Below are 25752 nucleotides of genomic sequence, written 5' to 3'. Positions count from 1 at the left end.
CCTTTTTGATAGCCCATTGTTAGAGTGTAGAAACACAACTGTTTTTGAATATGCATCCTGCAACTTTATAGAATTTGTCTATTAGTTCTAACAGTTTTTTTGGTGGAGTTTAGGGTTTTCTACATGTAATATAATGCCACCTGCAAATAGAGACAATTTTACTTCTTCCTTTTCAATTTGGATGTCTTTTATTTCTATTTCTTGCCTAATTTCTCTGGTTAGAACTTCCAGTACTATGTTGAATAAAAGTAGCAAGAGTGGGCATCCTTGTCTTGCTCCTGATCTTAAAGGAAAAGCTTGTAGCTTTTCACCATTGAGTATAATGTTAACTGTGGGTTTGTCATATGTAGCCTTTATTATATTGAGGTACAGTCCCACTATAAACAGTTTGTTGAGAGTTTTTATCATGATGGATGTTGAATTTTGTCAAATGCTTTTTCTGTGTCTATTGAGATGATCACATGATTTTTATCTTTCATTTTGTTAATGTGATGTATCACATAGATTGATTTGCAGATGTTGAACCATCCTTGCACCCCTGGAATAGATCCTTCTAATGTACTGAATTCATCTTGCTAATATTTTTGGGGAGGATTTTTGCACTATGTTTGTTATTTTCCTTTCTTGTAGTGTCCTTGTCTGGTTTTGGTTATCAGAGTAATGCAGGCCTCATAAAATGAGTCTAGATGTGATCCCTCCTCTTCAATATGTTGGGAAAGTTTATGAAGAATTGGTATTAATTCTTCTTAAATGTTTGGTATAACTCACCAGTGGAACCATGTGGTTCTGGACTTTTCTTTGTTGGGAGGTTTTGATTACTGATTTAATCTCCTTACTAGTAATTTATCTGTTCAGATTTTCTATTTTTCATGATTCAGTCTTGGTAGGTTGTATGTTTCCAGTAATTTATCCATTTTTTCTAGGTTGCCCAATTTGTTGGCATACAACTGTTCATAGTAGTCTCTCATGATCCTTTGTATTTCTGTGGTATCAGTTGTAATGTCTCCTCTTTTGTTTATAATTTGAGTTTTCTCTCTCTTTTTCTTGGTAAGTGTAGCTAAAGCTTTGTGTATATCGTTTATCTTCTTTAAAAAACCTGCTTATTTTCACTGACCTTTTCTATTGTCCTTCTACCCTCTGTTTCATTTATTTTTGCTCTAATCTTTGTTATTCCCTCCCTCTAGTAACTTTAGGCTTTTTTTTCTGGATTCTTGAGGTGTAAACTTAGGCTGTTTACTTGGGATCTTCTTGTCTTCTTAATGGAGGCACTTATTGGTATAACTTCCTTCCTAGGACTACACTTGTGGCATCACATAAGTTTGGGTATGTTGTGTTTCCATTTTCATTTGCCTCAGATATTTGTTATTTTTCTTTCGATTTCTTCTGTGATCCATTGGTTGTTCAGTAGCATGTTGTTTAATCTCCACATACTTGTGAATTTTCCAGTTTTACTGCAATTGATTTCTAGTTTCATACCACTGTGGTTGGAAATGATGCTTGATATGATTTCAATTTTAAATTTATTAAGATTTGTTTTGTGGCCTAACATATAATCTATCCTGAGGAATGGTCCACGTGTTCGTGAGAAGAATGTGTTTTCTGCTGCTATCAGGTGGAATGTTTTGTAACTGTTAAGTCCATCTGGTCAAACGTGTAGTTTTAGTCCAATGTTTCCTTATTTGTTTTCTGTCTGGATCATCTATCCATTGTGAAAGTGGGATATTGAAGTCCCCTACTATTATTGTATTGCTGTCTATTCCTCCCTTTAGGTCTGTTAATATTTGTCTTATATATTTAGGTGCTCCCATGCTGGGTGCATAAATATTTACCAATGTTAATCCATTTTCTGGGATTGACTCTGATATCATTATATGACTTTCTTTTCCTCTTATTACAGTCTTTGTCTTAAAGTCTATTTTGTCTGATATAAGTACAGCTACCTCAGATTTCTTTTGGTTTCCATTTTCATGGAATATCTTTCTCCATCCCTTCATTTTCAGTCTGTGTCCCTAAAGCTGTGAGTCTCTTGCTTTAGCATTAATCACCATCTATATACTGATGATTCACATATGTCTATCTCTATTTAACATATAACTCTCTCCCACAGGAACCTTAAACTTGATCTACCTAAAAGTGAACTCAATTTTCCCTGGAAACTTGTTTTTTCTCTTATATTTTCTATCTCAACAAATGGTGCCACCACCTTTCCAGTTTTTAATTTGACTCTTTTCTCTTCTTCACATCCTGTGTCTCCTTTCCCTTTTGACCCTCAACATTCAATTAATTATGACATTCTTTCCATTTTCTCTTACAATTCTCTTGAATCTGTCTTCTCTATATTCTCATAGCCACCACCTTTGTTCACCAACATTAACTATTTCTTCCTAATTGGTTTCGTATTTCCAATATTTTCTCCCCCTTAAAAATTCTCCTTATCACAACCAGAATGGTTTTTCTAAATAAAAAAATAAGTTCTTGTCATTTTCTTATACGTACCATTTCACTGTTTCTCTATTGCTCTTGGTAGAAAATCCAAATTCACCCATTTCTTTTTAGAGTACACACCAGTCACACTAAACCATATGCAGTCCAGGATGATGCCACAATTCTGACATCTATAGGCCTTTGTACTCCCAATCCTTTTGCCTAAAATGACATTTCCAAACTCCTCCTCATTGCTTTTACTCATTTTTCAGATCTCAAATTAAGATATCACCCCCAGAGAAGTAATCTTTAAATCTTCTAGACCTGTGATGTTCGATATGGTAGCCGCCAGTCACACACAGCTATTGCACACTTGAATATGACTAGTCTTAATTGAGATGTAGTCTATAGCAGATTTTGAAGGCTTAGTATAAGAAATGTAAAATTATCTTATTAATAATTTTTATATTGGTGACGTGAAATAATATTTTGAATGTATTGGCTTAAATAAAATATATTATTGAAATTAATTTCATCTTTTTTTACTTTTTTATTTGGCTACAATAAAACTCAAAATTACATGTTGCTTGCATTGTATTTCAACTGGACAATACCTAGACCAGATGAGGACGACCAAGCCCTTTTTTCCAGCACCCCATAGTTATTTCTTTATCAGTATTCTATCTGTTAAAATTGCTAGATTGTATCCTGCACTGGACAGCAAGCATCTAATGAACAAGGGGCTATCTTGGTCAACAGAGTAATTCCAGTGCTGAGGGCGCTAAGATAAAAAGTCAATCCTCATTTTTCATGGATTCCATATTTGTGAATATGCCTAGTCACTAAAGTTTACTTGTAACCCCAAAATCAATACTCACTGTGCTTTCGTGGTCATTTGTGGACATTCACAGAATAGCAGAAGATTTGAGTCATCCAATACACATTTTCCTAGCCGAGGTCAAACAAGGCAATGCTCGGCCTTCTTGTTTCAGCTATCAAACTGTAAACAAGTGTTCTTTTCACGGTCTATTAGTGCCGCTTTTCGCATTTTTGTGACTTCTGTTGGTGACTTGGCTATTTAAAATGGTCCCCAAGCATAATACTGAAGTGCTGTCTAGTGTTTCTAAGCACATGAAGGCTGTGATGTGCCTTACAGAGAACATATATGTGTTAGATAAGCTTCCTTTGGGCATGAATTACAGTGCTGTTGGCTGTGAGTTAAATGTTAATGAACCAATATACATTAAATAAAGTGTCTTCAAACAGAAACACACATAAAGGAAGATTATATATTAGCTGACCAAAATGTTGCCATGCTCACAGAAACGTACTATGTACTTCCTCTAGTAGCAATAGTTCAGTATTTGCTAATTCAATGTTCCAGCAACTTTACTAGAATCAACTATATTGAATGACTGACGCTGGATCATTTGACCAAATCCAAATCTTGTGTGAATGCAGTATATGGTGGTATATAGGCAGTATGTGGTAGTATATGGTGGTAGCAGTGATTGTGGAGCCAAACTGCCTTAGAGTTCAATCCTGGCTCTCTGACTTGCTAGCTGTGTAATTTGGGGCAAATTACTCAACTTTTCTCTGCCTTTTTCCACAAATGAAAATGTAGACTAAAGAGTAGTCGCTAATGGTTGCCAGGGGCTGGGTGTGGCGGGAGGGGACTGACCACAAAGAGGCACAAAGAAACTTCTGAAATGAGGGAAATATCCTATATCTTGTTTATAGGATTATAGTGGTAGTTACATAGCTGCCTATGTTTTTCAAAACTCATAGAACTAAAAAGGGTAAATTCCACTTTGTATAAGTTATAACTTCGTAAATTTGAAGTTAAAAAAGGAGTAACAGTCAAAATTAAAGGAATAATGCACTACCTGCTTACATAAATACTCTTTAAATATTTGTAACTGTCCTAATAATAATAGGGAAAGGTTAGGTGGTGTAAGGAAAAGCAGAGCGGACTCATGAACCAGGGTTCTAATCTGGCTCTTTCACATATTAGCTAGAGGCTGAGCTCAGTTTAGAGAGTTCTCTTACTTATTGTAAAGGTTAGATTAGACAACATGTGTGAAATATCTGTGAAAAAACTTGAGTCACATAGGAAAGTGAGAAATGGGATTTTTCATGAGACAGCAATACAAAATCACAGGGCCACATAAACTGGGGTAAAGGTCACCTCTCCAAGGTAGGAGAATGTGGTGGGTTGTGAAACCACTGAGAAAAGGAGAACGCATCTCTTTCTAAGAATCTCGATCCTAATCCTATTGAAGTCGCTATTGGCTCCACATTGATTCCAAGACAACCCAGCTGGTCTAACGAGGTACGGACATACCTCAAACTCAAATGCCAATGCCAGGAGGAAGGAAGAGCTGCATCTGGCAGAACATCTTTCTGCTGGACAATGCAGTAGGAGTCAGACACCCATTCGCCTCCAAAACTCCATAACAGCCTCTGATGTGAGGAGTGAGTTAGGTCATTTCACTGCTGCTTTTTATGTCTCGGACGTCTCAGGAGTTGCCACCCCTGAGAGAGCTGCTGATCCTGGCGGAGCTGCAGCGGCAGTGGCTGCTGGGATCTCATCATGGGTGGCTAGGGTCCCCCGCAAAACCCACAGTGGGAGCCACGTAATAAAATACTGCACTCGGGCTCTTCCTCGGGGAAGAAGCATGGTTTTCAACGCCAAGTAGGGCTGCAAGTTGGGCCAGAAGTTGGAACACAAAGTTCCCTCCACAGCCACGAGGCACAACCATTGAAGGCCCACGCCTCGAGAGTTCTGGCAGCCGTCACATGACAACCGCCACGCGCCTGAGAGCAAGGGCCACCGAGTGCGTGGCTTGGTTCTCGTTAACTTCGACTGGGACGTGAACGTAACGAACCTAAAAGTTTGAGGGAGCAAGTTTCCTTGCCGGCGAGTTTACTCTCAGCAACCGAACTCCAGAAAGTGCTCTTCACGCCGGAAGTGCACTAATCCGCAGCACGTGGGGTTGCCAGGGCGCTCTTCACGTGACTGGGAGGGGCCTCGGGAACCTTGTAGCCAATGGTAGCGCGAGAGGGCGGTGCCTATGACGCGCCGGGACCTATCCCGGAAGTAGGGCTGATGTGGGGGCGGGAAAGGGCGGGGAGGCCGGGGTGTGGGAAGTGTGGCGGCCCCGCCCCGTCTCTTGGAACTGCCGCGGTCGCCACCGCTGCCGCCGCCGCAGCTGTGGGGGACTGGCGCGGTTACGCAGGCGAAAGGCGCTCTTTCCCTGCTGAAAGGTGAAGACTCTGGGAAAAGGTGGTGGGGCTGCGACCGGAGCGAGGCAGGGCCGGGGAAGGCGGCCGGAGCCGAGCCCCGACCGTGGAGAGGAGGAAGGATGGAAGGGGGCCTGAGGCGAGCGCGGGACCCGCCAAGGCTCAGGCCCGTGAGGCGCCGGGCCGGGCCGGGGATGCCGGCAGGACAGGGGGCGTCTGAGAGGTCGAAGTGACGGCGCTGCGGGCTGGGGGGAGAAGTGCGCTCCCGCTGCCCGAGGGCCAGGTGCTGCTGGCCAGGTCCTGTTATCTCCATCCTTCGTGGGGACATGAGGCCTGGGCTGGGCCCCCCGCAGTGAGGATCCGGGCGGTGGCGGAGGGCCGGGAGGCGCGGCGCGGTGCGGGAAAGTCACCGGCTCCTCCTGCAGTGGGACGGTGGGGGCCGGGATTTGCTGCCCCCAGCGCGGGTGAGCACCCTGGGCGGGTATCCCCGCCCCCCCCAGCGAGCTCTTCTGCGACTTCCCTCCCACCTCCCCACCGAAGGATGGAAAAGTTTGTAAGGCCGGAGTTAGAAAGTCCCCACTGTTCTGGGTGGGTGTTCTATAAATGCAAAAATAATAGATCCATGATGCGTGGCTCGTAACCTCTCCGAAATGAGGCGTTTCCCTGCCTGCATGCCAGTTGTTAAAAAGCAAACAAACTTTTTGCATAGTACCCTCAGAAAAGCAACCATCTCCCCAGCCCACCATGGCGGACGAAATTGATTTCACTACTGGAGATGCTGGGGCTTCCAGCACTTACCCTATGCAGTGTTCGGCCCTGCGCAAAAACGGCTTCGTGGTGCTCAAAGGACGGCCATGCAAAATAGTGGAGATGTCAACTTCCAAAACTGGAAAGCACGGTCATGCCAAGGTAAATGCCCTTCCAGGTCTTTCTTGGTGTTGGGATTTTGATCATTTGTATTCCATTACAGAACATGAGGTTTCTGTAGTTATAAGCGTATAATGACACTTTTTTTTTTTCTTCCCACAATTACTGGGTGATCAGCTATTTGAATACTGAAAGGTAACATTTCCTTCTTGGGCCCTTATAATGTTTCATTAACGGGGAACTGAAACTTTCCTGAATCCTAGTGACTTAGACAATCTATTCAGTTTACAAATGAGAAAACCTATTCTAACATCATTCTAACGAACCTAAATTCATTTTTCTTAATCACTCTTATGATTGAATTACTAGAGTATATGATATTGGGTCTTGATATGTCATGATACTGTCTAGTTGTTCACTGCTTCTCAGTTGTATGACCACTACATTTTTTTTTTAAGAAAGTAAAATTAGATGACCTTGGAAGGAGAAAGAATCTGTCATAATCAGCTTTGGTATTATGCATCTGTGTATGTAATGAGTGATATCTTGGCAAAGATTAAACAGTTTCCTGTTCTCCCGTCTCTGTTAGGTTCACCTTGTTGGAATTGATATTTTCACGGGCAAAAAATATGAAGATATTTGCCCTTCTACTCACAACATGGATGTTCCAAATATTAAGAGAAATGATTATCAAGTAAGTACTAATTTCCTTTAGAATGCTGCTTGTTTCCTAAAGGTGCAAATACTTTTTACTGTCCATTGTAATTTAATAAAACCCACAAGTAGTTTTGTAGGTTTTTCTAACCAATTGTTAAGTACCACTTATTTTAGAAATTGGAGAAATAGATAGTGCTATTTAACACTTGTACCTTATCTAGGATGACTGCTAGTTTGCCACTGTTTAACATTCTTGCATTTTAAAAAATTTGAACACTTATTATTTCTCAAATCAAGTTACTCCATATTGTGAGTCCAATGTTTAGTAAAAATACTATTTTCTTTGTTGTAAATTGTTTCTCTTTGTTGTAAATACTTTCCAGGTATTTCTTTTCCCTTACCAGACCTAAGACTCTCAAGAAATTATTGGAATTCATGTTCCACCAACCAAGTTTGTGTGTATTAGTGAATGTGTGTCAGAATTTGGTATTCTTAAATAGGGAAATAAGTTGAAAGCCATACATACAAAGGATAAAGTGTATGGTCACTGAATTTGGTGAAGAAAATACAAAAACTTCGTAATTGTTTTATTTGTATTCAGTGACCATGCTGTGGCCTTTTGTTAAATTATAGGTATAAACTGCAAGTTTTAGTTCCACTTATGCATTTGGATAAGTCATGTTTAATGATAGCATTTTCTTGTTTGGAGTATTGATGGTAACCAAACCACTGACCTCATAGAATGTGGGAGCTCAGATTAATCATAACTAAAGTCTTTCTTGAAAGTCTGCAATTTCTTTATCAAGCATACTATATATAGAACTCTTTTCATTTTACATAGTGAAAAATACAAGTGTGACACTCGAATTCGTTTTACCCAATTTAAACTTGTTCCTTTCTATACCTCATATTGTGTTGTATAATTTTTAAAGAATGTCACCATTAACTGCAATTATCCAATGATTTCCTTTTACTTTTTGTCCATATGTAAACATATTTTTGCACAGTTTTAATCTAGTAAGCAGTTTTATATTTTCATTTTCCCACTTACAAATGTTTTCTAGGTTGCTTTGGAGTCTTCATAGAAATTTGAATTGTCTTAGTATAATAATAGCAAGATTTTTTTTAAGTCAGGCAGATCTGAGTTTTGATCTAGTTCTGCCACTTTCAAGCTGGGTGATGTTGGAAAATTACGCAACCTCTCTGAGCCTCAGTCTTCTCATCTACAAAGGAGGGATAATATGAAGATTAATGAGAAAATGTACCCCATAATTCCCTCATAAGTAGATATGTACCAAAAAGTAGTTTTTTTTCTGCTTCCCCTTTTCCTGTATAAAAACTTCACTTAATCATTCCATATTCTTGGAGCACCTAATTTAGACATGGCATATAGTGGACGCTCAATAAACATTTGTTAAATGCATACATGACTACTCAATGAGGTAAAGATAGTACAGCCAACTGAAGCTAAGCATAGAATTTTCTTTTGCCGAAAATAGATTTCTGTTTTCATCCTTAACGTGTGAATGCTTTGAATATTCAATATTCATTAATATTCATTCAATATACAATGCTTTTGCCCTTGAGTGTTTCAGAAAGATGGTATCAGTAGTTCAGATGACTACTACTGTGATCAAATTAGCCAGTCATTGATTGGAGCTCAAGATTTAACATAAAGGAAAATTTTGGTTTGGGTTTTATTTTGAGATAAAGCAGGACCTGGACTAGGATGAGGGGTATGAGGTGAGTGAGGCCCTTGCCTCAAGCACACAATTTTATATAAAGACAGTACCAGAAACAATGCCAAGCTACACAGGGGCCTGATCCTGTCTGATATTTTGTTCATTATAGAATTTATGCATTAATTCTAATTTTTAAAAATATTACATTAACCTGATCACTGAGGGGTGTGTCTGTGTGTGTGTGTGTGTGTGTGTGTGTGTGCGCCACCTTAAATTTTGCACCCAAGACAAGTGCCTCACTTGCCTCGCCGTAGTCCCAGCCTTTGGCATGTAGTCTGTGTTCCAGAGCAGATAAGAGAATGACTCAAGCCTAACAGTCTGGGTCCAGATCCTTGCTTTGGCACTTACTAACTGCATGACCTTGGTTGGCAAGTTATTTAATCTCTCACCTGCCTTTCTTTATAAAATAAGGATAAGAATAATAAACTCCTCATGGAATCACTGTGAGGTTTAATTAGTTAATTCTTAGAATAGTGCCTTGCAGAGGGAGCACTCAGTGATCACATCCCTTCATTATCAAGTCACCATAGAATACTTATTTCTGTTCATTAAAAAAAATTAGTTCCGTGAGCCTTTCCAGTTATATTTATTGTCCTATGGTGGTCTTCACTCACCTTTCCAAGTGCCTTGATTAAATTTCTACTTATTATTTAGCTACATGTAGTCTTTTGTATTTGCTGAATTCAGTATTTCAAGTGCCAGTTTGACAGTCAGCTAAAGTGAAATATATATATATCTGTTCATTATAATAATTAAAAAGTAAGTGTTTAGGAAAAGAAATGTATCAATATTTACAATTTTAATTTTACATATTTTAACATAAGTTCAGAATGAAAGGAAAATTGTCTCCTAAATTCCATTCCAAGATGTAGCTTGGATTGGAATTGCTAATTTCCATCACTTCCCCCAAAAGTAGTTATGGTTATCTGGGGCTCACTGATGGTGTAAAATACAAATACACCCAGACACCTTTGGGAATCCCCAGACTCTTAAATATAGAAACGCTTGTTCAAACTCTGGTACGCACTTGAGTCATATTTCTTTAGAAAGTTCTGTGTTCCTGTGCACTACACCACAAGTTAAATGCCTTTTCTGCATTTACTAAAGTTTTACCTATCATTTAAAGGCCACTTTTCAGAAGGAAAGCTAATCACTACAGGACATGTTAAAGTGTATATTGTGCATCTTTGGATTATTGATGAATTGCCAAAACTGTGAATATTAAATCCTAGTATATTCTTCAAATAAGTGGTATGTCTTTTGGATATGGAGTTGAATTTTGTTGCTGCAACTTAAAATAGAAAAACAAAGAAAATAATGATGCTATGAATTCCTTGTGCCTAAAGTCTTTTTATAATTTATACCCGTTCTGTGGAATCTTTGTGTTCCCTGGTAAAAGCAGTCTTTCTTTGGAGTAGAAAACCTCTAAACCAGCAGATCCCAGTACTGCAGGGACAAGAAACAGATATTTTGCTACAGTATTATTAAGGGTGATAATGAGAAGAGCCTCCTACCTTTGGTTCCTAGACCTGTGTATTCTACCTATGGGAGAAATAGTACCATATATTGGAATATATTTAACCTGTAAAACAGCACCCAGGCCCAGAGAGTGTCATTCAGCAGGAGGCAAAGATGAGTCTTCAGTAGGCAAATGCACACAGGCAAACTGTCTTAGAATGATGGAGGACATGGACCAGTGAATTCTCTGAGCATTGTCCTGTTGTCTTTTTATTTTGCCTGTCAAATGAATTTTTTAGCCAGAAATGATACTACGTGAGGTACTGACAGTAATGTGACTGTTTACAAATCCTCAGATGAGATCTTAGCAGAAGTACTGCAGGCAGCAAAGGCAAGTTTATATGTGGAGTAAGGATCTATTACAGTGAGCACAAACTGCTGCCTCTTCCATGATGGAGGGAGTACAATGTTACCAGGTAGCTGGCTCTTCCCCCGGGGAAATGGTGCCATATCAGGGACTCTGTATTGGTCTCTGCTGTGAGGTACCAGCAGTGGCTGTAGTCAGATCAACCTTGGTGAGAGAAAACCGGTGTCGTTGAGCCCATGCCACCATGGCCAATTGTTTGTGAGCCAATTGAACAAGGACTGGGAAGACTACAAAAAGAAGCTAAATGACATTCACAGGTAGAATCATCTTGTCACCTAATTGTCTGCCTCCTTGGTAGCATGTCCCCTTGGTAAGCATTTATATGGACACATTCTCTAACTATTTGGAGAGGTCCCTCCACGTACCACTTTCCCAGACCTTATTGTCAGCAATTTTCCCATCTTTTTCTTTCAGTTTTGTTGACCTTCCATCCATACTCTTAGCCCTTGCCCATAATCAGTGTAAATCCAAACCTTTGGTTCCCTCTTCTTTCAAGTCCAGTACATGAAGTTCTCATCCCCACTGTCTTTCAGGGCCACCTCTGAATAGTTTCATCAGACTATGCATAACCATCTAGAAACCATTCTGAATTTTGTTTTTCAGTCAGCTGGTAATAGGGAACTCCCCACAAAGTCATTGGTACAAGTTGAGGGAGAAATTGTGGATGTTGCAGAAGAAGGTGCTTCTGAGTCTCATACAACTTGTTGGTGCTTTCAGGAGCTGCTCAAGTTGATCTCACATATGCAGCTTCCACTTGATGATGGAGTGCTGCTGTGCATACCCAACTTTATGGCTTGGTGTGTCAGATAACACTCTAGTTGATGATAGCGTTATTTCCTTGTGTTGTCTGATAACAATGATCAAACATTCAGTTCCCCCAGGGACCAGCAGCTCTAAAGAAGTAGCTTGAGAGTGCTGGGGGAAGAGGAAAAGGAAGAAGGAGAAAGGAGGAGGTCTTACCTAAAGGTCTGACTGTTTTGAAATAGATTGAGAAATAAAATTAAATTCAGAAATTAGGGCTAAGGCACCTGTAATGATGCTATTCCTTCTCCAGCCTTCTTCTGTTGTATACCAATAATACAAATACAAGCAAAAAAGTTCCCCCATAATTCTCCTTTTTCATGTTCTTTCTTACCAGACCACATCATGGTTAGAATCTGCAGTCACTTACTCTCCCCATATCCTTCCTTTTAGTTCATGCTTTGCTTCCTCAGCTCCCTGTACCCCCAACTATTTAGTGGTTAACAGTGCTCTTTCTAGAATTCTTATATACCATAGCATTTTTCTTTTTTACTTTTTATTGTGGACATTTTCAAAATATGATAAACCTCACGTACCCATCATCCACCTTCCACAATTATCAGTACATAACCAGTCTTGTTTCATCTATACCCCACCATCTATTTTTATTTCCTGTACCCTCTACCTCTTGTTTATTTTGAAGCTAATTCCAGATATTATATCATTTATTGTTTCATCTGCAAATATTTTGCTACGCATTTTTAAAAGGTAAGGGCTGTAAAAAATAAAAAGCATACTGTGGCACCCCCAAAATTAGTAATTCCTTAATATCTTCAAATATCCAATCAATATCTACATTTTCCTAATTGTCTTTGTTTTTTTGTTTACGTTTTGCTTTTTCATATGTGATAGTTACTGTTTTTGTTTTACAGTTTTTCTAAATCAGGACCTAAATAAACTCCATGCATTGAAATTGGTTGAGGTATCTCTTAAATCTACTTTATAGGTTCTCCTCTCTCAGACGTGCATTTGAGTCTCTCTTCCCTCTCTTTCCTCCCTTCCTTCTTTCCCCCTCTCTCTCTCTCTTCCCCTCCACTTTCGATGAAGAAACTAGATAAGTTGTTCTGTAGACTTCCACGCAGTCTGTATTTTGCTAATTGCATTTCCTTTGTCCCACATATTCCCTGAAAATTGATAATTAGACGTACAGACTTGATCAGATCCACTTTAGATTTTTATTTTCTTCTTCTTTTCTTTAACAAAAATTACTCCATAGGTGATATTCTGTGCAACCATCAAGTAAATGAGTCTAATGATTTCTTTTTTTTTTTTTTAATTTATTTTTTGCTGCGTTGAGTTTTCGTTGCTGTGTGTGGGCTTTCTCTAGTTGTGGCGAGCGGAGGCTACTCTGCGTTGCCGTGCGCAGGCTTCTCATTGTGGTGGCTTCTCTTGTTGCAGAGCACAGGCTCTAGGCACACGGGCATCAGTATTTGTGGCACGTGGGCTCAGTAGTTGTGGCTTGTGGGCTCTAGAGCGCAGGCTCAGTAGTTGTGGCAGAAGGGCTTAGTTGCTCTGCGGCATGTGGGATCTTCCTGGACCAGGGCTCGAACCCGTGTCCCCTGCATTGGCAGGCAGATTCTTAACCACTGCGCCATGAGGGAAGCCCCTGATGGTTTATTTTTTTGTGATGTTATTAGATATGTAATAATTGCCTCAATCCATTAATTTATTAAAGGAGACAAAGTAATAATCTGTTACTTTTTTTTTCTTTAAAAGCCAGAATACTTCTATAAGAGAAAGTTTCCTTCAGCTTTTTTGTTTACGCTGTGGTACAGTATATAATAGGAAAGCCAATATAAATACTTGATTCTTTCCCTTTAGGTACCAGTTTTCAAAATTAGTTGGTTTCCTGGCATCTACTGAAGATGACCAGTGAAATTTTTTTTTTCACTATGAACTCAAGCATTTAAACACATTTGTGTTTCAGTCCATTGTAGTTATTATCATTATTGATTCTCAAATTGTTCTTTCTTTATTCCGGACCTTATTCTGGTTAGCTCCTGAATCCCTTTGATATGGATCTAGTGGTCTTTAATAGCACCATGCTTTCTCATCTTGTATACTTCCTACTCTGTACCTGGAATTATCCATTTTCCCAGGAGCCCTATGGAGAGAAGTAGCACCATACATTGGATTCTTTTAGTAGGAAATGACGGATACCACATTCTGGTACTAGGATTTTGGGTGTATGGTATAATTTCAGATGTCATTCAGCAGCTTGCTACACCACTGCATGCCTGACTCCTCTATTACAAGTTTTCTGACCCTGCCCTCTCCTGTCTCCTTGCTTGCTATTAGCAAAATGATTGCTCTCTCTACCAAAAAAAAAAATTGTTCATAAACATCTCAGAGTTATCAAATAAGTAGATTGCTTACAGGTGAAGGATCAGAAGGAAATATTTAGAATTGACTTATAACTGTTTTCTTACCATCCTCTCCTTCCAACTCTACAGCGTCAGAGAGGGCTTTGAGGGAAGATTGAAAAAGTTGCACAGAAATATGCTTGAAACACAAAAATGACACCGTTAGCTATTTTTTTCAAGATTGAAAATTACAAAAGGGGAAGTGGTACCTTGAGAGAGGAAAAATCTTGCAGATACTACCTTAGCCAGGTGATCAAAGTTAATATCACCAGTAATAGGACATAGTGACATAATTTGCCTCTTGATGTGATACTCTGAGGACACATCATATATGTAGTAATCCTTCCAAAAATGCACTAGCTGAATCATTAGGAAACAAACTCAAACTGAGCAACATTCTATAATACAGTGAACCTGTGCTCATCAAAAATGTCAATGTCATGCAACACAAAGGGTCAGGAACCGTTCCAAATTAAGAGATTAAACTGACATGACAGCCAGATAAATACAAGGCATGATCCTGGAGTTGGAAGGGAAAAATTGTTATCGAAGACAGTATTGGGACAATTGGCAAATTTGAATATGGACTATATATTGAATAATATGTTAGCAATATTGAATTCCCTGATTTTGAAAAATAAACTGTGGTTATGTAAGAATATGTCCTTGTTCTTGGGAAAAACACAGTGAAGTATTATTGCTGAAGAGTCATGATGTTTGAAACTTACTCTCAAATGGTTCAGCAAAAATAAAAGAATAAGAATGTGTATGGTATGCATTTTATATATTCCATATATACAGAGAGGGAAAAAAAGCACGTGGTTAAATGTTAACAAAGAGTAAATCTAGGTAAAAGATAAAGGATTTCATTGCATTATTTTTGCACCTTTTCTCAATATCTGAAAATTTTTAAATAAATAATTTATTTAAGAAGATCAAATAATTCATTTTTATTATTTAATTTTACTTTTCTGTAGCTTAGCTTTATTTTTGAAATTTTAAATTTTATTTCTATAGCAATTTATTTTAATGTTTAATATTTATAAATATATATTTTAGTAGATGTTTTATAATATGTCTGTACCTTTTTGTATTTGAAATGCTTTAAATTTCATCCCATGGCTTATTTTATTAATTCCTTTTAAAAAATAAAATACCATATAAATACCAAAATATCAGTATTATTATTTGGTTCATGTGGTTCAGTCACTAGTGGAGTGGGAACCTTTAACTCTTGAAATTGACAGGGTCTACTTCAGGGAATTGTTAAAAGAGCTGAAATAAAAAAGATGAGCCTGTGGTTAATTGTTTAAAAATTACACTTCTGTCTCCACCTCCTTGCTTCCCGCTTTTCTGCCAACTACCTCACTAATGTTTGAGTGACCAAAAGATTAATTAAAAGTGTTTGTGGTGGCTCAGGAGGATGGTTTTTTGTTTTTGAGATTGTAGACATGTGCAAAAACTGAAATCTCCGGTGGTAGGTGGGGTTTCTGTGGAAAGCCATTGCCAGAGTTGGTAGTGCCATAGAGGAGAGCTTTGAAACTCTACCTCTGTGGTATGCCTGTGTTATGTCATAGTGGCTGAAGGGGACCAGGGACCATGTCTTTAACTCTTTTTGTGTATGTCAATGGTAGCATCTGGTATGCTGGGTGATTGCCTTTTATAAAACCTGTTAGACAAATGGGACCTAATGAAACTTAAAAGCTTCTGCACAGCAAAGGAAACCATAAACAAGACAAAAAGACAACTCCCAGGATGGGAGAAAATAATTGCAAATGAATCAACAGACAAGGGATTAATCTCCAAAATATACAAACAGCTCATGCAGCTCAATATCAAAATAACAAACAATGCAATCAAAAAATGGGCAGAAGACCTAAATAGACATTTCTCCAAAGAAGACATACAGATAGCCAAGAGGCACATGAAAAGATGCTCAACATCACTAATTATTAGAGAAAAGCAAATCAAAACTACAGTGAGGTATCACCTCACACCAGTCAGAATGGCCATCATCACAAAATCTACAGACAATAAATGCTGGAGAGGGTGTGGAGAAAAGGGAACCCTCTTGCACTGTTGGTGGGAGTGTAAATTGATACAGCCACTATGGAGAATAGTATGGAGGTTCCTTAAAAAACGAAAAATAGAATTACCATATGACCCAGCAATCCCACTACTGGGCATATACCCAGAAAAAACTATAACTCAAAAAGACACATGCACCCCAATGTTCATTGCAGCCCTATTTACAATATCCAGGTCATGGAAGCAACCTAAAGGCCCATCAACAGACGAATGGATGAAGAAGATGTGGTACATATATACAATGGAATATTACTCAGCCACAGAAAGGAACAAAATTGGGTCATTTGTAGAGATGTGGATGGACCTAGAGACTGTCATACAGAGTGAAATAAGAAATAAGAAAGAGAAAAACAAATATCGTATATTAACGCATATACGTGGAATCTAGAAAAATGGTACAGATGAACCTGTTTGCAAGACAGAAATAGAGACACAGATGTAGAGAACAAATGTACGGACACCAAGTGGGGAAAGGGCGGGTGGGATGAACTGGGAGATTGGGATTGACATATATACACTAACTAATATGTATAAAATAGGTAACTAATGAGAACCTGCTGTATAGCACAGGGAACTCCACTTCGTTGTACAGCAGAAACTAACACAACATTGTAAAGCAACAATACCCTGATTAAAAGAAAAATTGTTGAAATTCTAGGCACACTGATGGTGTACATGCTTTTAGAATAAATTAATGTGGCCTGGCAGTTTCCTCATACCTGTAATGAAAGAAATTCAATGATACCAATACTGTTCTTTTTTGCAGGTTAGGTTGATGACTGGTTTTGTTTCATTAATGTCATCAACAAGCTAATGTTTTTCTTTTTTAAAAAAATCTAGTGTTGTTAGCAGTGAGCTGGAGACCAAAAATTTTCCACTTCAGTTTGTTCATAATCAAATTATAAAACACATTGTTTGTAATCATGAAAAACTGAAAATAACTTTTATGCCCATTAATACAAAAATGGTTAAATCAGTTACAGTATAACTTTGCAGTTGTGAAATGATTAGAGAGACTAAGCTAGGTCCATATTTTCCAAAACGGAAAGATTTCTAAGACATTTTAAGTGAAAACAACTTGCTGAAAAATACTTATAATATCCCATTTATTTTTTAAAGCAACTATATATTGTGTACATAACTTCAGGATACTCTTATTAAAAAGCCTAAACTGTTTAATAACGTAGAGATTTGGGGGAGGGGAGAGTGCAGGAAGGAATGAACTTATATTTTTTGTCTATACCTATTTTATGCTTTTGTATGTGTAGCATTCTTAAGCACCAAAAATTTATTAATGTATTACTGTGTACTTATACAAATTAATATAGTTGGCAATTTATGTAAAAATTACAAAGTAGTGGGTGTAATCTAATCAGTGCAAATGATATAATTTCTTTCAATAGCTGATATGCATACAGGATGGTTACCTTTCCCTGCTGACAGAAACTGGTGAAGTTCGTGAGGATCTTAAGCTGCCAGAAGGTGAACTAGGCAAAGAAATAGAAGGAAAATACAATGCAGGTGAAGATGTGCAGGTACAGACCTATGGAGAGATTGTTTTTTTAAATCATTTTACAAAAACTTTGACCTAAACTAGTTAGCATAAAATACTATAGGTGAAATATAGCTTTTAAATACTGATGAAATGTTGAAAATGATCTCTAGAACTAGGCAGTTTTCCTCTGATACCTTTTAACATGGCCATTACCAAAGAAAGTATCAAAGTTCATTTTTACTACATAGACACTGTCAACCCTGAATTTGTTTTGAAGATCAGCCTGAACTATTCTTAAGGATGAGAAAGGATGTTATGGGAATACTAAAGAGTGAAGGTGACTTACTTTATCTTTGTTATAACTCTCAGAAGTATAACGTCTAATAAGTATTGAAACATTTATAGTTCTTATTCTCCTGTTCCCTGGAATTTTTCTTAAAAACCACAATTTGAGAAATTTAGCTTTAGAAAACTGTAAAAAAAGTAGATTATTTGGTCTTGGAATACCTCTTTGCAAAATCAATATGTATAAAATATCCACAAATATCCAATGTATGATGAATTAACTATATCTTATATATGTATTGCCTTTTGAATAAATTTTTGCCTACATTTTTTTCCTTCTAGGTGTCTGTCATGTGTGCAATGAGTGAAGAATGTGCTGTAGCCATAAAGCCCTGCAAATAAATGGGAACATCAGGCATGAGCAAAATGTTTAGGTCTGGATCAACTGCAGATCCAAAGTTTGGTTCTAAGTTGTCACCAAAGCTATGGCATTCATAAGCAACCTCATTTCTTTTTTAATTGTTTTGAAATTGTGCTGAGTTAGTTTTGCAGGCAATTCATAATTTAAAAAAATGATCAAGATGTATAATTCTTTTTTTTAAATTTTGTAGGTGTCTTTCCTATAACTTTCCTGTGGTTTTCAGTATGTAAGTCTAAGAAACAGACAAGATAGCTTCAGAAGATGTGATTTGTCTGAGCAAATCGTTCCTAAATTTTTGTTAAATGATAAATAAACCAGGGTTTTAAATCAAACAATGTAGCATCTAGTGGTATTGAAGCACCACATTTAAGTTGAATTGCTCTGCATTAATTTCAAACTTAATATCATAGAATAAGTAGATTATGGATTGGAATTGTCAGAGTTTCAGCATGGGTGTGGCAAGTACAGATCCTTAAAAATCATGTTATCAAAAAGTGCCAGTTATCTTAGTAACCATGTGCAGCCCACCTGTATTACCTCAGTCATTCTGTTCTTTGCCAAATTGCTGGTAGACTTAATATAACCTATATTATGGTGATTTTAGTACTTTCTTGTGGTTGACAGAGGCATTAAACTGTTCTGTGACTGTTAGCAAGTCATATTGTAGGGAAGACACAGAGGACAGTGGCAAAGGATGTTGGTTAAAGCTATAGGTTTTTATTTGAGGCCTTTGTATTCAACATAAAAATAGGAAGTTTCCATTTGTGTTTTTGCCTTTAACTCTTGTTTTCTCTCTCTCTTTATTTAAAGGAGTGACCTGCTTTACAGGATACTATGCAGTACTTTTTATTAATTATGTTGAATAAATGTTGGTATTTGTAGTAGTCACTCCTTTTCAGCCATTTTTAAGTAGACTTTTTTGACATCAAAATATTTGTTAGACAAAACTGGAAATTCTTACTTTAAATTGATTTGGAACATTTGTTCAATTTATGTACATTTTTTCTAACATGAAAGTGAATCATAGAAGAAAAGTCACTTTGTGTGATAATTATTATTTAACTTAAGAAGTATATGTATTTTATCTGATTGTCATGTGACTTAATTCAGTTACTGGTGTGAAATATATCTAGGAAAAAATTCTATAAACAATTATTTAAAGAAGTATTTTAGGTGATTCTGCTACATTTCTGTTTAGTCTTTTGGATCACATATCTATATTTCCAGAATTCTAGGCATTGTCACAGGGTTTGCGAGGACCTTTGACTCAATACCAGTCATTATATTGCAGTGCAACTTAGAACAAAATCACCATTTCAGTAATAACTTCATTCTCTAAGACTCATTATGAGACCTCTCTCATCATACTTTGACTTCTGAAAGGCCTTTGTACCTATCATCTAGAAGAAAATATGTATGATGCTGTAACTGGTCTACTCAGTGACTGGAAATAGCATTAGGAACAGAAGATCCCGAAGTTTTAGTTACTTAATTTGTGCACACTTTTAAATCTTGTATTGGCCTCAGCAAACCCATTTGGAGAAGAAGCAAGATACTTTAAGGAAATGCAAGAGGAATTCTAAAGCACAAGAAATATTGAGGTTGTAGTTAATCATTTTTAGTATAACATTTTAGCTTTTGCCCATCCAAAGCACAGTTAGTAATTAGACTAAATTCTTTCCAGTATTCCATTTAAGTGTCTACTACATACTGCTCTAGTTTTTTAGTACTCTGTAATATGTATCTTACTTGTGACTGGTTGGCATTGTTACCCACAGGAACTCCAGAAAGTTATCAATCTGTGTTACTTGCTGGTCATTCATATGACCCCAGTTAACCACACTAGTGTTCTGGTTTAGTATTAATTCTGGATTGACATGCCCTTGTTCTTCATAATTTGTCAAACTTCACATAAATATATTTTCAATTATGAGGTAAGTGTATATAAATTGTAATAATGCATCTGTACCTTCATATCTTGAATGGCAAAAGCTATGCTTAAATATTTCATTTTAAGTACTATAATGAAGTTTAAATACTCTTCTGTCATATAATTAATTATAAGTATAGATTTTAAAGATATGGGACTGTTTATTTTCACATAAGTTAGTACATGTTTCTCTAGAACAATATATTTCATTTAGAAAAGCTTTATAAATTGTATTAAAAGGAAGCAGGAAACATATTTTTTAACAGAACAGAAGTGACTTCATTCTTTTTTGACATCAGAAATGTTAAAAGTTGATTCCTAGTATTTGTTGTACTTTTTGTAGCAAATGTTAAATGTCAAAGTTACCATGTATAGAATGTAGACTGTCACCTTGATAGATTATACAGTGATACCTTTTTGTCTGTAGGCATTTCACCAATTTATATACAATATTATAGTAACAAGTAGAATATTTGTTTCCTTCTAGAACAACGTATTTTATTTCTACTGTGAAGACTTTGTTATACCTTATTCGCTACAAAGTTGTATACCCTCTGAAATAGATCAAATTACTGCTACTTTGACTTAGCATTTGCATCATGAACATAATTATGATGTTTCTTTCATGCTCCCCTCCAAGGGCTGTCAGTCACTTGAAATTATTGCTAACCAAGCTCTTGAATCTGTTTCCATTTATGGTAAAAAATTCTGTACCAATGCTTTATAACAATTATCAAAACTCTCCTGCAGCCAGAGCATGAAATCTTAAATAAGAGATGCTGCAATAAAATGTTTAGGCTATAAAATTTGGGGACACCACTTTTCATTATAGCACAATGAATGTGCATGTGCACACATAGCTTTGTATGTTTGTTCTCTTTACAAAGTCGTTCCAACTCTTAAAAGTACTGTAGTCTGGTAGTGCCTCAAATGTTGGTAACTTTTTTTTTTAATTTACAGCTTTTCCAGAATTTGTTTTTGTACTTTAAAGTTTCTCAATTAGATTATTTCTAGTTGAACTGTAATTTGAATGCATTGTTCTCAGGGCTGTTTGTGCTAAGTGCTGAAGTTTCATTATTTCAAAGCTAACTGCCTGAAAGTATATTGCAAATTTTTCCCAAATTGTAATAGAGTGATACATACAAACAAAAATCTGTAATATCAACATACTTAAACCATATACTAAATATTCAAGAAAAAAAATGGGAACATTAGTAACATCTATACTGGAATCTTGCCATATTTTTTTTCATTTTAGAAAAGAATTTGGTAGTCTTATCTTAGACCCTTATCCTTAATGATATATCTGAAAGCATTCCTTTGGCCTGGACCCCAAAGATAGTTTTAGAGCCAAACTTTGATGTGATTCTCAAACATATTTAGGGACAACAGAACAAAAATTCATAGTACTTTTTTGGGTACATTAAAATGTTTACATATTGAATTCTGTAATATGAACTAGGAACAAATTTATTATGAGAAAATATGGCTCTTAAGCAGAAAATGTGCGAACTATAAGCATATTTCCATAAACAGTATATTATATTGAACTGGTCAACAGTTTAAAATTTTCTGATACCATCTAAGCAAAATATTTCATAGTTTTCAAGCCTTTTTTTCTCCTACCATTCAGACAAGTAATAGGCAACAAAAGCTTAAGAAAAATTTATTGTGGAAAATCTTAAAATTGAGAAAATTCAATCTATTAACTTTATTAAATTTTTTTCTCTCAGTTGGGTATATGGCATTATTTGATTTTAGCAGGGAACATTTGGATTTAGCTTACGGAACACAGATGTTCTGTTCTGTGGGAACATGACTTGAAGTTCTATATAATGTTTTTTCATTAAATAACCATCTGAACATCAAGGTAACTACCAAGTGAGGTCAAGTGCCTGAAAAGTGCTGTATACATCTAATTAGCATGTTTTCCTTACATGAAAGATGCATCTTATAGCAATGCATATCAGGCTTTCACGTTCTAAAAACATACTTGCCAAACTTTACCACCCACCACTCTTCCTGTCTCCTTAGAACAGGTCGAAACCTATTTTACAGTTGAAAGAGAGATTCCTTTATTTATATAAAGTCCCTAAAACTGTGTCTTGATATTGGTAGACTTAAGTTTATCTTAGTTCAAGATTGCACATTTTTAAAACTCTGGATATAAACTTTATTCAGTGATGACTATACAGCTTGTCATAAGTCATAGTTGTGATCATTCTTGAAAGGAATTCTTTACTGTGGTTAATATCTACTATAAATAAGCACTCTTGTGCTTGTTACAAAGTATAATGCAAATTACTAGCTCTATACTGTTTTTGTCCTCCTCTCCAAAAAGAAAATAGTTGAAATGGCATTGTCTAATCCAGTGGCACTTTATTAGTAATACATTTTATTTGTCATAGGTATAAGAGAACTCAAGCTTTTACCTGCAGAGACTCATATGTTTTAGCTAAAACTTTAAAATTGTAAGATTTGTAGTATGGGTATTATTATAATCATGTATTTTACATTTCAAAAATGGGTAAAATTAAAATATTAAGCCTTTGTCTATATTAAAATAATTGTGAAATCCTTTAAAATGTAGATGGTGAACTTAGCAATTATAATTTTTGTTACGTTAAAATATATTTGTCTGTTAACTTCATCAGTTAAATAAAAATAAAGTTAATTTAACAGCTTACACTATTCTTGTATATATACATTCCTAGAAACATTTTCATACTAGAAATTAATTTGTATATTACTGTTAAAAGAAAATCTAACTTGTATTTTTTTTTTTTTATATTTTAGGTTCTTACTATACAGCACCCTAGCTTTACAGCTGGGAATGTTAATTTCTAGATTTTAGTTCCAGATTTAGGTACATTTTTTTTAATCTTTAAATTTTTAATAGTTTTTAAGAATACATAAAATACATGGTTCAAAATTCTATAGGTACAAGAATAAATACATCTTCCCATCTTCATCCTCCTTCTGTGCATTCTTCCAGAGATACACAATGCAAGAGAGTTTAGTGGTCCCTTCCCCACCCCTGACCTCCCAGGATCTGAAGTGTTCCTTCTTTACCAGAGTTGCTGTTCTCTTTCCACGGCGATGTGAATGGTGTGATGAGTCCCTGAAGCAAACTCTTCACCCTTTTCCCAATCCTCACCATATCTAATCAACACCATCTGGAGAGATTCATCCTGAGGTGGCTCAGCAGTTTCTTCCTTTTATACACTGTACTATTCTAGAACATCTCTGTCACTTCCTGACTTGTGGACAATACCAAGACTTCCAGTGTAGTTGTCACCTCGTATCCATGATCAGTATCACTGTTATCCATAATCTTCCAGATCCAGCAAGCATAATTGGGCAGTGGGAGAAGCACCAAATTAGAGTCTTCCACCCCTTAGCCCCACTCTTTTTTGCCACTTGAGCAAATACCAGTAGCTTGTTTCCCAGAAGTAGGCATGAGAGGGGTAAAAGAAGAGTGAAAAGGGACTAATTGTATGTTATGTATCAGCCTGTCTGAGTTTCTTCTTCCCACCACCCCAACCTCATATTTAAACATTCTGTCCAAACAGGAGGTGTCCTATGGAATTGCCACTTTTAAAACCCCACTGCTTGTCTAAAGTGTGTGTTCCACTGGGAGTTTAAAGTATCCATTGCCACAGTACATTCAGCAGGATCAGTTACAATCACTGGATGTGTATCGGCTCAAAAGAACCCATCTACAAGGTTTTATCAATCCATTTTCCAATTTGAGAGTTATTTCTGAGTCCAGTCAAAATAATTTTTTGCCACCACCCACGGATACTACCCAGCATCACAATGACTTGTGTCCCAGTGTTTAGGAGGGCCAAAAAGGCTTGGCAACCACAGTTGCTATCAGATTCGCAACAAAGATCCTAACTGGGAGAATGGAGGTTTATCTACCTAATAATGCTAGTGTGTCTGCCTTTTTGGTTCACAGTTATGTGTGTGTTTCACTTAAATTATTGTCACTTTAGTTCATTTTAATTTCTATACAGTCAGTGAGATAAATCTTGGAGAAAAAAAAATATACATGGAATCTTAAGAAAGAAAGGACATTTAGGACACAAAAGTTTCTATAAAGTGGAAATATTAAAAATAACACTCTGATACCAGTCCTAAGTGAAATTAAAAACAAAACTAGATGTAAGCTTTGTACCTTGTTAAATTTATTTCAAATTATTTTAAATTAAAAAAAAACTAGAAAATAAAAAGACTTCTACCTGGAAATTTTAAAACCTATTACGTAATTCTATGATGAAAGGGGTACTACAAACAGAATTCCTGAAAGATAATGAAAACACTATATATCAGAATCCATGTAAAGCAGTATAGATGAAAATTTGTAGCCTTAACACCTGTATCAATGAAAATGAAAGAATGAACATATGAATTAAATTCCTAAATCAAATAACTAGAAAAAAAAAACAGCAAAATAAACCAAAAGGGAGCACAAGGGAAGAAATGATAATGATAAAAACAGAATTAGGTGAATAGAAAAATAGCAAATTAAAAAAATAAAATTCTGGTTTCTTGAAAAATTAAAGTAAACCACTGGCTAATTTAAGGTAAATAAAGGAAGAAAACACAAATGTAAAAAATGAGAAATGACAAGGAGTGACTAATGCAGAGAAAAGTAAAACAAATTCTATGCAGATAAATTTGAAAACCTAAATGATATAATTTTTAAGGAAAATATGGTTATTAGAATCAACCTCAGTAGAAACAGAAAGTTTAAACAGAACAATTTTAATAAAAGAACGAGAGAAACTGTTCACAAAAAACAAACCAACAGCCAAAAACCAAAGCCAGGCAAATTGTTTCACTGGAGAATTTTACCAAACTTTTAGAGACCAGATGGTTTCAAAGTTACATAGGTTGTTTTAGAGCATAGAAAATCAGAACTTCTAAATTATTTTTACAAAACAAATATAACATTGATACCTAAACTTGATAAAGTTAACCAAAATAAATACAAGTACTTATGCAAATATCCTAATATACTATACTAGTAGTGATAGACTCAAACCTCACATGAAGAAAATGATACCCACGCCCACATGGAGTTTATATCAGAGATGCAAGAATAACTCAATATTATGAAATCTATTAATTCATTCCAGAAGGAAACAGGTTAATATCTAGGAAATCTCTCTTAATAGTATTCACTATATTATGAGTCTAAAGAGATAGGTCATATTATTTTCTCCATAGATACTAGATACTGAAAAAAACTTTGGACAAAGCAATACCCATCCTCAAAACATCTCTCGGAAAAAAAAAAAAAACAAAACACACAGAAAAACAGGTGGATGAATATTTAACATAAATATATCTACATTTATACATGATAACATGGTATATATAACATTATATGCGTGTATGTGGGTGCATGCTCATGTGTGCGTGTGTTTGTAAAATTGTAAAAGCTAGCCTCTTACCTAATGGAAAAACACTAAAGGCATTCTCAGTAAGGTCAAGAACTAGGCAAGAATGCCCACTATCTTGACCACTATTATATTGTTCTGAA

The 25752-nt window shown here is 36.3% G+C and overlaps 1 protein-coding gene across 1 annotated transcript; it reads left to right on the top strand.

Annotated features, from left to right (window-relative positions):
• Positions 1 to 5573: 5573 nt before the first annotated feature.
• Positions 5574 to 22886, top strand: EIF5A2 (eukaryotic translation initiation factor 5A2). The gene is made up of 5 exons (XM_036851406.1): positions 5574 to 5691; positions 6377 to 6576; positions 7124 to 7228; positions 17474 to 17605; positions 18193 to 22886. The coding sequence occupies exons 2-5, from the start codon at positions 6412 to 6414 to the stop codon at positions 18250 to 18252; spliced, it is 462 nt and encodes a 153-aa protein (XP_036707301.1). The 5' UTR covers positions 5574 to 5691; positions 6377 to 6411; the 3' UTR covers positions 18253 to 22886.
• Positions 22887 to 25752: the final 2866 nt, after the last annotated feature.

Source organism: Balaenoptera musculus, chromosome 4 (assembly GCF_009873245.2).
Source record: "Balaenoptera musculus isolate JJ_BM4_2016_0621 chromosome 4, mBalMus1.pri.v3, whole genome shotgun sequence".
NCBI classification, from domain to species: domain Eukaryota; kingdom Metazoa; phylum Chordata; class Mammalia; order Artiodactyla; family Balaenopteridae; genus Balaenoptera; species Balaenoptera musculus.
This window is presented reverse-complemented; position numbering and strand designations above follow the sequence as displayed.